The 15,772-nt window shown below is 41.0% G+C and overlaps 1 protein-coding gene across 1 annotated transcript; it reads right to left on the bottom strand.

The window, feature by feature from the left end:
• Positions 1–285: 285 nt before the first annotated feature.
• unc45b (unc-45 myosin chaperone B) lies at positions 286–13,007 on the bottom strand. The gene is made up of 20 exons (XM_080432436.1): positions 12,882–13,007; positions 11,961–12,122; positions 11,386–11,422; positions 10,506–10,681; positions 10,139–10,228; positions 9,202–9,369; positions 8,386–8,551; positions 8,109–8,279; positions 7,620–7,794; positions 6,838–7,138; positions 6,058–6,152; positions 5,596–5,737; positions 5,063–5,203; positions 4,285–4,412; positions 3,886–3,952; positions 3,173–3,286; positions 2,875–2,990; positions 2,319–2,436; positions 1,796–1,951; positions 286–813 (listed from the first exon to the last, which is right to left on the bottom strand). Exons 2-20 carry the CDS (start codon positions 12,120–12,122, stop codon positions 547–549), a joined length of 2,790 nt encoding a protein of 929 aa, XP_080288562.1. The 5' UTR covers positions 12,882–13,007; the 3' UTR covers positions 286–546.
• Between the last annotated feature and the right edge of the window lie 2,765 nt (positions 13,008–15,772).

The raw sequence follows: 15,772 nt of genomic DNA, 5'->3' as shown, positions 1-15,772 counted from the left end.
ACCTCTTTGCCTAAAATAGCCGATCTACAAGCTCATAACGTACAGTATGCTTGGGGTGGAGGTCTAGGTTTCTAAGCTTTGTGGCAGGAACTATTGATGTGTTGAATGTTGAGCTGTAGTCCACCAACAGCATACGCAAACATTAATTAACATAATGATTCATTATGTCCAATGCTGCACCTGCACATAATAACAATTTGCTATTTTGTTAACACAATACAAGTCCACAAAATGAGAAATAAAAGCATAATTTGGTTTTTCTGTAATTTTATTCAAATTATTTAATAAAACAAATACTAAACAAACGGGAAGGTCTTAACATAAAAAAAAGGTTAATCTGATAGAAAATCCTAAAACATTACAGTACGTTACAATATCAAAAGCAGAGCATTCAATCCAGTCCTAACTGTTCCTCTAGCTACTCTTCAATATCGTTTCATTCAGAAAATATATATCTTAGGGGGGGGAAAAGTCCTTAGTCAAATAAACAACAATATAAAAGTCCATCGGTGATCATCAGTGGGGTTTACGACTTCCTATGAGTTTCTATGAGCTAAAAGGCTTAATGAAACCCATGTCCATGGCTTTGACGAGGCATTGCCGTGCCACGTCGATCACGGGCTGCTTCCCGGAGTTGTCTGCCGCCTTGGCGATGACTGACAGGATCTCTAGAAACTCGCATTCGATCAGCTTCTTGGACAACTCTTCGTCGCCGGCACTCAGCATGTTGTAGAGGATGACCAGGCCACGGTGCTGCACTGCCGGGTGGTCATGGAGACACAGCCTCTGCAGGATCTCCAGCCACTGTTGAGTCTGTTGAGGAAAGGAGAAAAGCTTTGTCACTCATTTGGCTATTTGCCAGTACAGCAGTGGTGGAAAGTAATTTTGAAAGTTGTGAGCTTGTAGATCTGCTATTTTCAAATATTTTAGTACTTTTACTTTTGGTACTTTAAGTACATTTTGATGCCAATGCTTTTGTACTTTTACTCAAGTCAATTTTGAATTCTGGACTTTTACTTGTAACAGAGTATTTCTATATTGCAGTATTGATACTTTTACTTAAGTAAAGAATTTGAGTACTTTTTCCACCACTGGTGTACAGCTGTAACACACCCTGAACCCACCTGCTCATTTGCAGGTGACGCCCCACTTTGCATTGACTTTACATGTAATTGTTACACACGCCGGTTCTGGAGAAGCGCTGATCCGAGTGACTTTGCACTGCTCTGCACTTTACTCCGCTGTGGCGTCATCATAAACACGCTGAATATGAAGGCGATCGGCTGGACGCAGTGGTGTGTTCTACCGTGTTACGCTATAAACGTAGTGTGACCTGCAGAACATTTTCGTAGCCAAGCATAGCCCTCATCTCCACGACCATGTGCATGTCATGCAGGGAATGATTATCGTATCCCTCCGAAAAAAACCTGGAACACACCACTGGCTGGACGGTTGTCAAGACACGCGAAGGACAGATACACTCATTCCCTCACTGACAGAGATTTGTGGAATTTGTAGTTAGATGGTTTTAGGTCTGACACCTGAACTAGTAGCTAATGCTGTGAATCATAATCCAGGGAAAAAAGTTAGTCTTCACTGACAGCTAAAAAGTATTTTATTAGGCTACAACGTTTCGGTCCAACTGACCTTCATCAGGTATCTATTTGTGAATCATAATTTGAAATATTGGTATATAAAGTAAGGAAGGAATACTTAATCCTCTATCGATCACATAACACACAACACACCCAATATGTTTTGTCTTGAGAGCGCAACAAATTGTAAGTATACATACCACCAGTGTCAGTTTTTTGCAGAGTTTCGGCTGTGCAGCAGTGAGCATGGCGATGGCGCCGGATGCAGCTATCTGTAGCTTATGATCATCTTCACCACACAACAGCACCAACAACTTCATTTTATCATTACCATCTTCCATATAACGATCCTGGACCTGGAAAGCACAAACACACATACACATACATTGTAAATGGTGCATTATGTTATCTGGTCGGCTAGAGGCATTACATGCCCCTGTGCTGACGGTGAACATTTTTACAGTATCTAAGTTTGCACATTATCCACTATTCCTGAAAGCTTACTGTCTGTAACATTTAACATCTCACTGGAATTTGCTAAAGCCTTACGGAAGAACAACCATAATAATAAACAGACGGAAAACCAACCAAAACGTCTTAAAAGGTCGTTATTTTTGTTTCAGTCTTTTGGTTTTGAAACCTTAATAATGCTGATTACATCTATTTAGAAATAGGTAATCAGATTGTTGAAGAGGCTTATAGTTTCTCTTCCTCCAGTCTCACCTCTTTGCAGGTAACCATGTTGCACATGCACTCGCAGGCCGCTTGTCTGATCTGGTCATGCTCTTCAAACATGTAGTTCTCAATCTCTGGCAGAGCCTTCTCCTTCACTATCTTCACTCTGAAGACAAAAACAAAACAACTGAATCAGTCACGGAAAACAAGAGAGGAAGAAAGCCCCAAGATCCACCAGAGTTTCCAATCAACTTGAACAGGGACTTGTCTTTCCTTTTGTGAAGTGCCAGGACGGAAAGGAGTTTCTTACCTCAGGCAAATAAGACTTTTGAACTCCAATCTCCCTACAAGATAGTATGCACTTGAGAGGTATGCATTCCTATGCATTAGTTGAGATAAAGTTTTTATACTGTTTTTCTTTCTAGTTTCATCTAGTTTTTTGGATTTATTTATTTAGATTGATAGAGTATTTTTCTGCACTATTTATTTTATTCTTTTATGAATTTCTATTCAATCTTGAATCTTGAGTGCATTCTTGTGATACGTTATTTTACAGTATGTCTTGTAATGCTAAGTTAAGTTAAGTTATGTTAACAGGTCTCACCTCAGTTTATCACTGAAACCAGCCAGATTAGTAAGGCTCTTCAAAGCTTCAAAGTTCTGCATTCCATCTCTATCTGTTTGCAGCAGGGAGACCAAAGGACGCACTACCTCATATACCTGTTGAAAGAAAGGGAGAAAGACCCAGGGAGACCGCGTGACAGAAAGAGACAGACAGATAGAGAGAGAGAGACAGAGGGGATGAGAGAGGAGAAAGTATAGAGACAAAGGGACATTTAGAAACTATATTCTTCTAGAGGTTTATCCACTGTCCTTCCTCCAACACAGCTAGCTATTCTCACCCTCTCTCCAGGGAATGCAATCTCTGGGTTGGCAACGGCAGCAATCTTGGCAAGGGCATGGCTGGCCCTTATCTTTCCTACAGATGTCCCCTCTACGGCCAATGGTATCAGAGCCTGAGGGCAGAGCAATAAATGTATTAACAACATTGTTACAACATTATTATTTGACAATTTGGCCAATGTTTGACCAGTTTTTATAGTATAGTTTGTTGATTACTTATGATGCCGTAATGGTCTTTTTAAATGTAATTCATTTCTTTTTTAGGTATCAAAAAGGTCTTAAAAGTCCTTAAATTGTCACTTTACTGTCATCTGGGGACCCCCCCAAAAAAAATCTCCGGTTGAGAACCACTGATCTAGACATTTGTCACAAATTTAACGTCTACCAAACAGTACCAATTATCAGTACCCAGCCATATGGTTGGCTGTCTCTACAGCAGGGACATGTTAATATGTTACTAACTGTAACTCAAAGCAAATTCATTTTGGGAAACGTTGTGACAATTATCGTTAGATGAAAAGTACACAGCAGTAGGCTTTTCATGAGGCGAATAGCTTGTCACTTTGAGATAACTGGGTAAAACCGTAACTAACTAATGCAAACCAAAGTGGTTTGAGTATTCAGTGAGTCACTCGATCACATCTGATCACAAATCTTTGATATGAACTGATACTTAAGTATAGACTCACACATCACTGTGTGTCATACAGACCTTTCCTCCACCTTGTGCAATGACCAATCCACGGTCTTTAGTGTCCTCTGTCAAAGCCAGGAACACCCTGAGGTTTAAAATCAGACACTTGTATAAATATTTTTCGACATCACATTGTACATGCAGCAGAAATGACCAGCTCCGTATTGAACCACACTGTGAGTGTGTGTGTGTGTGTGTGTGTGTGTGTGTGTGTGTGTGTGTGTGTGTGTGTGCGCGTGCGTGCGTGCGTGCGTGCGTACATGTGACACACTTCCAATCTCAACAAACCCATTTTGTCTCTGACATCTAAACTGGGTGTTTCTGTTTACTTAACTGGTCCAAATGTATTATATTGGTAAATATCTGATTGTATTGCCTCTCTCTGATACAATAGAAAATGGCTGCCTCCTCTCTCACCTGGCCAGCAGTTCCTTTGTCTGGTCGGTCAAGATTGTTGTATCTGCCTTCACCATGACAGCCAGAGCTGAGACCACTCCAGCCTTCAGGAGCTTTTTAACTCTCCTCTCAATGAAGTCCTTCTTGTCCTGGGGACACACAACAGAGGAGACAATTAACACCTGCAGGTGCACTGTTAAACAATATGTACGGTATTATTAAAATAATACTTTATTTGTGGGTGTTTCAATTTGTAATCATGGAGCTTTGTTGTATGAGCCTACAATACCTAGAATTCATCATTGCACAGGCTTGGTTTTGAGCCTTTGAGACATTGCCCCTTGTGGCGGAGAGGAAAATAGCTACACTTGTGTGGAGATATGGTTAGTGCGACGCGTTTTGAGCTTGTAAATCTGCAAATTTTGCTATTTTTTATTGGAATCCTGATTTTTTCTTTGCTATTTTTTAATTGAAATCCTGAAAAGTTACATTTTTATTTAATTTCAAATGCATTTAGTTATACTTATGTTAACTTTATGAACTTAAATACAAATACATTGGACATAAATAAGACAATCGAAATTTAATACCAGTCATTAAGCTACTAATATATACTGAAGTAATTAAAGCGAGTCATGTTTGCATGTTTGGAATTGGAACAGCTGAAATCAATGATATATCAGTATTCCGATATTAACCTGCGGGACGCATTAAGTGAAGGTGGGGGCCGCATGTGGCCCCTGGGCCGCCAGTTTCCCATGTATGATATATAGTCTACCCGCCCATCCCTTCCCCTCACCTTGGGGTGCTGTTCAGGGACATGCTGTTTGGAGAACTTGGCCAGCGTGACCAGCTCAGGATCGATGTCTTTCTTGTCGTAGCTGTTGGTACAGTTGATGAGGGTGGCGGCTACAGCGTACAGGATGGTCTTGTCCTTGGACTGTTGACACAAGGGAAAGTCAGGGAGACGATTAGCTGTGTTGAGTCAATGTACATAGGAGGACCACAATGGAAACAAGTCCCCCGGACCTTTTTTTGTGTTATCCTTTTTTAACCCAAATGTCTGACTGTACCTCGTGCTGTTTTACATTTCTGTCTAAATAAAGCAGTTTATTTTTAACTGCACGAGGCTGTAAGGATGCCGATGTCAGAGCTCAGATGTCACAAACCAGTTAGTGTGTTTTTTTTAGGCATTTGCTTTGTTTGGCCATGGCAACCACATTCTTCTTAAAGATGTCTTTTCATTAACCCATGAGTTTTACACTCATACATGGGTCCCAGATGCATTATGACTAACTGGTGTCACTGTGTTTCGGTGGGTTGGTTTCATACCTTGGCCAGCTCAAACATGGCTTTCATGGCGGCGTCGTCCTCAACAAAGTCGTCTTTAACGTCAGCATCATTGGTCAGGTAGGCCAAACCCTCGATGGCCCACTTCCTGGTTTTGGTGTCAATCTGGGGATTGGTGAGCCACCTAGAAGAGTGAGACAGGACGTTTACAGCAGGAAATGGGTTTGTAGCATGCACTGTAAATATACAGTACAGTATGTATCCCAGTACAGGATACATATATCATTGGTGTCAGGTAGAAACCTTGGATGTCCAAAACTGTTTTCCGGAAATGGAAAGAAATAGTTTTCCAATAGATATTTTGTAAATATGGAGATACAAGGTTTCTGCTCAACAGCGACGATATGCGATTGTGCATAGCAAAAAAGGCTGATTGTAAACAGACAGACAGAATCAGCCTAATGATAGATAAATAAATAAGTAAAGTGTCTCAGGATGACTCACTTGCGACACTGTTTGGCTAGCTTCTCTGTAGAGCCCTCTGCGAACTGTCGCAATGCGTAGTCATCACCTCCAGCTGAACCTAGCTTACACAAACCCTGTGAGAGAACACAAACAAATACACAAACAAATACACAAAGCACAGTATGAAGGGGATTGTCTATCAATTTGGCTACTTACTGTATATCAACAGAATTCAAAACACTTTCTTTTAACCACTTAAACCCTCTAGACCAGTGGTTCTCAAACTTTTTCATGTCAAGGACCCCCAAAATCATCTCAAAATATTTTGTTCCAGGGGCCCCCAGAAGCAAAGATTTGAGTTACAAATGTCTGCTCTAAAAATATATATATTCAAAGGTTTACCCAAATTGTCACGTTTTTTCAAAAATATCAGATCTACAAGCTCATAGCGTGGCACTTTTTGAATAGCCAAAGTTTAAAAGGTTAGAGTGGTTAAAATTATTGTGATCCTATATCAACACATTTTGCAGGGGACCCCCTGGAACCCCCCCCAAGGACCCCTGGGGGTCCCCGGACCCCACTTTGAGAACCAATGCTCTAGACTTAGTAGACTGGACATGAGTTGGCACTGTACTTGGACCCGCTTGTTTCCATCTACACCAACATCTTCGTCAAAAATAGCCGATCTACAAGGTTCACAACGTGTCACATTGCGACACGTGATCTTGCAGATTTGCTCTTTTTGGCTAACGCTACCCCCCCCAAGTTTCAAGTGGTTAAGTATGAGGTTCAAATACAACTGCAGTTCACAGCACTCACCACAAGGGCGCGTATCTTGATCTTCTCGTTCTTGGTCTTCTTGTAGATGTCCTTGAGAAGGGACACTCCGTTGGTGATGATGAAGGACGCTCTGCTCATCTTGGTGGAGGAGTGGATCAGGGCCTCCACGGCCACCATCTGGTCCACCTCACGCTCCGAGCCGCACAGGGCCACCATGATCTCCAGCACGCCCTGACGGCCCACCAGCGCATTGCCCACGTCGAAGGGGCCCTGCAGCAGACCCGAGATGGTGTTGATGGCGTGGATGTTCTTGTCCATGTCGTTGGGGTCAAACTTGTTCCTGTCATGAAAGATAAGGATAAAGTGGGTTCATTTGGATTCAGATCAACTGAATGATAAACCTGAATTCACTTTGTTTCAATTGGATTCACTTCACTTCAGTTAAAGGAGTAGTTCAACCAAAAAAAATCTTATTTTCTATCAATTACACACCCCATGAAGGCTTGAATTCATGGAGATTATTATTATTTTTGTTGCATTCCTAAGCCAATAATTTGATGACCGGGAGACTCAATGGAGACTCTTTGAGTCTCCTACCGGAAACTCAGCCGGTAATCAAATTATTGGCTTAGGAATGCGACAAAAACTAAAAAGATCACAACGCGTTATGAGCTTATAGATCTGCTATTTTAGAAAAACGGCAACCAGCAACTTTTGAGTCACTGATCGGTCTCCCTACATATACATCGAGGCCAACCTGCCACCCAAATTTGTCTGTGTAGTGAAGGAGAAAGTAAACGCTGGGAGAACAACAGACTCACTTGACGTAATCGTCACAAACGTCCCGGAAGTTGTCTCTCTCTGGGTCACATTTGAGGTCATCGTACAGTCTGTTGAGAAGCACGCTGGCGATCAGCTGTGTGTTCTCTGTCATGGGCAGCTGGTCCGGCAAGTAGTCAGGAATCTGACCACACACCTTCAAGATCTTCCTCAAGCCTTGAGAACGAGATGGTTATCAATTAATTGACCAATCAATCAATCAATCAATCTATGTATTATATGCATAAACATACAGTACATACATACATGTACAGTACATACAGTACATACATGCTTGCATGCACACACACACACATGCACACGCACACACATTTTATACATTACAATTTAGTGCAATGTGCTTAAACACATTTACACACACAACTAAATATCTGTTGAATATTTGTGTCTTGGAGACTGCAATGTAGTGTCATATTGAGACTGCAGGTAAAAACTAATTCTGATTCTAATTCTGCTGCGGTCCCACTCACCATGGTCAATGGTGAACAGGGTTTTGGAGTGGTCGACCAGTTTCAAATGCTTGCGGGGAACGTTCCTGGAGAGGAGGTTGAGGGCCTGGTCCCTGCCATGTCCTGACACCTTCTTACTGGCCACCATGTCCAGCAGCGACAGCAGAATGGTCTTCAGGTCCTTGGATGTATCTGCATGGAATAGACAGACAGTGTACAATTACTTTGTCTTACTTACTTGTATTACAACCACCATATCTCTGCAGTACACACTGTGTGAATAAGGATTGTGTCTTACCCAAAACCAGAGACTCTTCTTTCCCATAAATCCTATGGTCAGCGGTAGTGAGTGAGTCGTTGATGCACTGGAACAGGGTGCACGTTGCCATGACGATATCCTCGTTGTCAAGAGCCATGATGCTGCACAGCTTATCGACGCCCACCAAGTTAATGACGGCCATGGTCTGAGGGGGTCAATGGAAACATTAGGTCAGTCACACATTCTTGGCAGATATAAGGCACTATAGCTTCCAGACTGGAAGCTAGTGGACTGGGATCAAATCCTGATCCTGTTACACTGTTTGTCTGACCGCACCTGTTCACCACCGAGCTTGACACCGTAGATTTAACCACTTAAACCCCACACGGGTAACCGGAGTTCCCTCAGGGCTCAATAATAGCGTCTTTTCTGTTTTCTGTTATTGTGGGGAAGGTTTCGCTGAAAATAGCAGATCGACAAGCTTGTCAACTTGTCGATCGGCTATTTTCAGCAAAAACTTTCCCCACAATACCGATGCTGGGGTTTAAGTGGGGACGTATTCACTTACCTTTTATTCTTCTGTTTCCTAACTAACTAATTTCTATGTCACCAACCCATTATTTTGATTTATTGCCAGATATGGTGAACTATAATAAGCCTACTGTATTTCCTATGTACTTTCATCATGTCACTGTAAGTGCTATGTGCTCACGCTTGTCTGAGTGTGTATATTGTTTCTACCCATACCAAACAAACTTCAAGGGACCAAACAAACTTCAAGGGAAGTCCGTAATACACGCAAATGCATATTATGAACACGGATACAGGATGCTTGGGTGGTAACGTGGCACTCACCCGAGCTTTGTGGCCGGTACACATTCCTGCGAAGGTACGGATAGCAGCGAGGATCAAATCGGCTTTGGCTGTTTCTATCAGACTGAGCAACAGAGGCACTCCGTTGTTCTGGAAGATCCTCTCTGCTCCGGCCTCCTCTCTGGACAGGACGACCAGGTTGTTGGCGGCCTGGTGATGAAAGGACCAGAAGTTATAACCACTTTCAATCATACGTCCCTCCCTATTTTGGGCATGTCATTATAGGCAAAGAATCAACATTTACAAGGATATCCACACATTTTCATGAACCCATTCAATCCGGGAACGCATACTGTGTCATTTTAGATTTTTTGCTATAACCATTATTTTATACTTTTGGCTATTCAAAAATAGCAGATATACAAGCTCACAGTGCGGTACCGAGTGCAGCACTATGAGCTTGCAGATCAGCTATTTTAGAAAAGTCTTGAACATTTGTGCTAAACATTGAAAACATATATGTTTTTTTATTAACATTTTTAACTCAAATCTTTGCCTCTGTCTGGAGGTCCCTGGAACAAAATATTTTACAATAAAAAAAATAAATATATTATATATATATTCAAATATTCAGAAGATTTGCAAAAATGTTCACGATTCTTAAAAAATAGCAGATCTACAGTATTGTAAAATTGTATAACTGCTATTTTTGAATAGCCAAAGTATTGGTTAACTTAAAGTGGTTAAAATAAAAAATGACAGATGCTTTCCCGGTTTTAATGGGTTAATAGTCAAAATAGCAGAACTACAAGCTCACAGCGCGTTACACAGGGACACGTTGTGATCACAAACAAATGACTACTGGGAGCAGGGCAGGGGGGCGGGGCGGGACAGGGTTGGTTGAGTGTGGCGGTAGTGTGTTTGGGGGGAGGGGGGTGACAGCTGTAATGACACAGCAAAAGGGAAAGACAGTACTAACTCTTTCTATCTTGTCCGTCTCCGACTCTGGGTCCATCAGAATGTCGAACATGCCCTGTACCCTGGAGTCAGTGGAGAATGATGTCTTCAGCTGCGGGGGGGGGCAAAAAAAAGACAGAGTTAATCTTTAACCACTTTCAACCTGGCGTCCATATTTCATTATAGGTCAACAGCTGAACATCAAAGCTACCATCAAGAGAAACATAGTTGAACTAAAGCTACTGAGGAAAAACTACCAGAACTACCAGCTAACTGCTTCAAAATGAAGTTACTGAATGCAGTGAAACTACTCTCCAACTGGGTGTAGAAGGAACATTTGTCATTCTGTTTCCGGGGCAAACTCTCCATATTCTGGATAGGTGACTGACCCTGGCCTGGATCTCGCCCGACAGCCTACGAAGAGTCTCCAAGAAGGTCTTGTTCTTTGGTTCGATGGTGGCACACCTCTGGACGTCCTTGAAGGCCTGGTCCAGTTTGCCAAGCTTCTCCAGAGCTTGACATCGCCGATACAACGCCTTAACATCTGCTGCATCCATGTCAATAGCTGTCATTCAAAACACAAGTCAAGTCCATTTTAATCATAAAGCACATTTAAAAACAACCAGAGTTGACCAAAGTGCTGTACGGCGTAAGTAAAATATAACAGACAATAACAGGAGGTTAAAACCTGAGAGCTCAAATGCTTAAATGACTGGACTAGGCCGCCCTTCTGTTGGCAAAAATAGCTGATCTACAAGCTCACAATGCATCGCAACGTGCCAAATTGATCAGCCGGAACAGGTTTCATGTAGTTACAACCGCATAAAATGTAACCAAATTACTATAACACAAAGGACAGAAGGTAAAAGGTGTGTGCATGACATGGCAAAGGGTTTGAAAAGGTTCAAAGGACAGGGAGAAAAGTTGTGTTTTGAGTCTTGATTTAAAAGTGTCAAGGGAAGGGGCAAAGCTCACAGGGAGGGGTAGGCTATTCCATCATTTTTGAGGCAGCAACCGAAAAGGCACAATCACCCTTTTGCTTCAACTGGCTTCACAGGAACATTAGAAACACCTGGTCAGAGGATAAGTGACCTAGAGGTGTCAAGGGGCAGAGTAGTTGAGGGAGGTGCTAGTCCATTCAGGGCTTTAAAAACAAATACAACTTTTAAATCAGCTCTACGTGTGACTGGGAGCCAATGAAAGGAGTTGTTTTGGACATGGAATATAATATGTTTAGTTTTAGGGTAGTTTCTGTCATGTTTGTTGTACCTCTGGAAGCATCAGTGGCTGCATTTGTGTAGTTTTCCTGAAAGAGAAGAGAAAATATTCTATTAAAGATTTGCAGAATGTAAAGCCTCATTTATTCTTCATCGTACTAATTTCTCTCATGCTGACGAGAAACGTGTCGCATGAAGACAGTTCAGTTCTCTCACACCAGTGGTTCTCAAACATTTTCATGTCAAGGACAGGACCCTTAAATTGTTACTTATCAAACCGCAGACCCCCACCCTAAAATAGTTTGTGCCAGGAGCCCCTATCACATATTTCTGTTTCAAAATTTCTTTCTTTCAAAATTATTCCAGAACTTTCACAATCTTTCAAGATTTCTCAAAATGTTTTGAAAACAGCAGATCTACAAGCTATGTGGTTAAACTGTTCCTTGTTTCGCTGGGGACCACGTGGAAGGACCCCACTGGTCACACTGTCCGTGTGTGAGAGAGTGTGTGTGCGCGTGCGTGCGTGCGTGAGTGTGTGTGTGTGTGCGCTCGCTCGTATCCATGCGCTTGTGTGTATGATTCATGCCTTTCGTCTATGTTAGCTTGCTTGCTTGCTGAGGTGCTTACCTGTTTCAGGTGGCAGGCAGACCTGTTCTTGTAAATGATGGCCAGCAACTTCTTGTCTTTGCACAGCTTGGCAGCTTGTGTGTAACTCTCAATGGCCTTGTCCATGTCTCCTTCCTTGAAATATGTATTCCCCTCATCTTTTAACTGGATTGGATCTTCCATCTGATGGAGATAAAATGAATTAGTAATGTCTGGGTGTGAAATCTCTACATCCTGAGGTGTATGTGTATACTTCATGCTGCATTCATGAGTGCTGGTCAGCAGTCATGAAAGCAAGCACGTCTTATCAAAACCTTTAGTCTTAAAAACTCAGCAAATTCCTAAAATGCAAAAAATACAGTGGACCCTTTGTTTGCCAATGAAATCACTTCCGCTCTTATAGCAATGACAATAATAATATTACACTAAAACAAGTTTTTACTTGGTACGATAAGATAAACAAGTCAAAGTGTAAAACCTGAATGCAAAAACGTGAAGAAATGAATTACAAAAACAGAAGCTTTTGCAATATGCTACATGAAACATAACTGGTTTATGATGTTTCACACACAATAAAAAAAAGTTATTATACATTGTTTTTGTTGTTATTGTTAGTTTATAAAGTCAAGTTCCTCACCACTCTGGTAGTGCAGTGTGCTCTGACCTGGGTCTTCTTCAACAATGGACCAGCACATGTTATCTCTAACTTTAAATGGCCTCCCCTCATGCCTTATTTGGGCATTGACACGTACCATAGCACGGGGGCTTTAACAGATTCCACTCTTCTAATTAACAACAACAACAACCATCTCCTCCTCCAGCACATTTAATTTCAATAGTTGATCACTTCTCTCTCCCACTTCTGATTAACCCATAAGAACATGCCACTTTAGACCCGATGAAATGAAATTAGACAACATGTCATTGCAGCTGTATAAATACCTTAACTGTTCTCTTGTGTCTTCTTTTCTGTTCTGTTCAGTCCTCTAGTTGTCTTCTCTTCTCGTTCCCTGGTTGGAGAAGTTAAGTCAAGAGCTTCAATCCCTGATTGCAGTCACCAAGTTTCTTTTGTCTTACGTAAGCAGACCCCTACACCATTTATATTAGATCTCAATGGAGGTGGGACAGAACCTGGCGGGTACCACCTCTCATCACACATAGGGGGGTCCACTGCATTAACATACTCCCAGGACCCAAAGAGAGAAGATTACAACAATCTGATGGGGAATCAACTGCTCAATATTGTTTTGGGTTTTTAATGTTATATCTATTTTGAACATCTCAATATGCAAAGTATCTGAAACAATGTATACATGGCCCCAAAGTTTGTGGTTTAACTGTAATCACCCCTTGGGAAACATGGTCTGGTCCTGATAATTTCTATTTAGGGCATACACACATGGTAACAGCTGAGAACTCACTAGCAAATGTCTATGTCACTAAAGTGCCGGGGGCAGGGCGGGCCAGGGTGGCCAGGGTGGGAGGTGTAAGCCAAGGTTGGTTGAGTGTGGTGGTAGTGTGAGTGGGGGGACTGGGAGGGGGTGACAGGAGAGTGACAGCTGTAATGACACAAAACAGTCTGGCAGCTTCTGGCAGCTTCTGGAAAGAGAAAGCACTCGAGTGTGAGATTGCATGACTTGCGCTGTAAGTAAAATATGTTTGCGTCTGCATGTGCGTATGATGCATCTTCATGCATCATACGCAATGATTGTTTTTTTTTTCACTTAAATTTTATTAAGTTTTCAAAAACACAAACATATAAAACAAAAAGACAAACAAACAATAGACATCACACATGTTGCCAAACATCATCTTATATAATAATAAAATAAAATAGAAGGAGGGTACAGGTGCTGTTCAATGTTATTAAATGATAGTACGAAAAAAAAAAAGTTGTTCAAAAGGTTTTAACTCGTTCAATTCTTACAAACATTTTCATTCATATCATCTCACACATAGTACCTTCTCCCTCGATCGTCAGAAATAACCATATATACACATATATGAACATATATATATTTAAGAAGTCACGCGTTGTGTATATACAGTATATGAGTATGTATGTCATGGGTTAAGTATTGTATCAAGACCAAAAACATATTTATTTGAAATAACTATCCTATTCCCTAGACCTCCTGTCGCTCATAATCAATCCATTTCCCCCATTTGTTCTCAAATATCTCTTTCTTCATCCTCAAGTTAGCAGTCATCCTCTCCATGTCATAAATCTCAGAGACTACCTGAAGCCAATCTTTCGCAGATGGAGATTCCGTCTGTAGCCATTTACGAGTAATGGCTTTTTTCCCTGCAGCCATGAATATTTTCATAAGATATCTGTCACTTCCTGAGATTTCCTCTGGTAAGTCTCCCAGGTACAGCAATAGACAGGACTTTAATATTTGTATACCTAGAATCTCCTGTATTTTCTCCAAGACATCATTCCAGTATGTGTGAATTCCCGAACAACCCCAGAAAATATGATAATGATTTGCTTCCTCCTCATCACAGTTCCTCCAGCATACCTGGGGTGTTTTCATCTGTCTCGATTTAAGTTTTGGAGTGATGAAAAAACGAGTAATGTTTTTCCAACAGAATTCCCGCCAGGTGCCAGAGCTTGTTGTTGTGTATTGTGTTTTGCAAATATTTATCCATTGTTCAACTGTGATTGGTGTGTTAAGTTCTATTTCCCATTTTTTCCTGATATAATCTGTTGTATGTTTTCTGGAATCCGAAATACTTTGATATAGTTTTGATACAAATTTCTTTGTTCCTTTCGTATATACCTGAGCAATCAGTTGAATAAGTTTGTTCGGATTTGTTTGTGAATCACAGATCTGGACTTCCTGGATAAAATAGTGACGTAACTGCAGATATCTAAAGAAATCTGTCTTTTCCAAATTATATGTATCTTTCAGGGCCTGAAAGCTCTGTAACATGTTTTTTTCCATTATTTTATAATATGATGTAATCCCCTTGTAAGACCAACATTTGAACCTCTGATCTAACCTCCCTGGCTTAAATGCTGTATCATAAGCCACCCATCTTAGTGTTTTTGATTGTCTTTCTATTTTCAACTGTTTGATAATATTGAACCAAGTCTGTAATGTGAAAGATGTAATTGGATCTAATTTATCTAAGTTAGGTTTGGCTAATTGTTTATCTCCTAACATAGCTTGCAATGGGATATCCTGTTCATTCATTTCCATGATCTTCCATTTGGCATCTATATTATCATCACACCACGAAGCCACATATCTAAGTTGGGCGGCGTAGTAGTAGTCTCTGAGATTTGGTAAAGACATGCCTCCCTTTTCCTTACTCAGTAGTAATGTTGCATATTTTATTCGTGGCTTCTTGCCATTCCAAATGAATCGTGAAATCTGTTTATCCCACTCATTGAATTGTTTGGGTGGAACATTCATACGCAATGATTGTAATGCGTCATTACATATGTAATGTAATGTTCAGACCCATTACATGTGGGTCTGAACATGGCATAGAATAGAATAGAAAGTATTGCCTGTGAACATAGTTCACAGAGTTACTGCTTCAGTCAAAAGTCCCTCTTTCTGGCCAACAGCTTGGACAAAATTGGTGTAATTCCTATTAGAACAAAAAGACAGGAACATAATAACCATGATTTTCACATCATTATGATAAATATAAATCAAATGGTAAATGGTGCATTCATATAGCACACTATTAATGGGTTTATCACCCAGCAACATCACAAAACTTTTACCACCAAAAGAGCTTGATCAAATGCCTTGTTCGCTTCATTGAACCTTTGATATCGCGAATGTCCTAATTTATTTTATATTTTAAACGTACTA

This window comes from Gymnoscopelus braueri (assembly GCF_963280865.1).
Source record: "Gymnoscopelus braueri genome assembly, chromosome: 7".
Classification (NCBI taxonomy): Eukaryota; Metazoa; Chordata; class Actinopteri; order Myctophiformes; family Myctophidae; genus Gymnoscopelus; species Gymnoscopelus braueri.
The sequence above is the reverse complement of the archived record's forward strand: the minus strand, read 5'-3'. Positions and strand labels throughout refer to the sequence as shown.

Coding starts and splice junctions, on each gene's coding strand:
- unc45b (XM_080432436.1), bottom strand. CDS start 12,122: ATGGAAGATCCAATCCAGTTAAAAGATGAGGGGAATACATATTTCAAG. Junction 10,682..11,385: donor AGCCACTGATGCTTCCAGAG/GTACAACAAACA, acceptor TTTGAATGACAG/CTATTGACATGGATGCAGCA. Junction 7,795..8,108: donor CCTGTTCACCATTGACCATG/GTGAGTGGGACC, acceptor CTCGTTCTCAAG/GCTTGAGGAAGATCTTGAAG.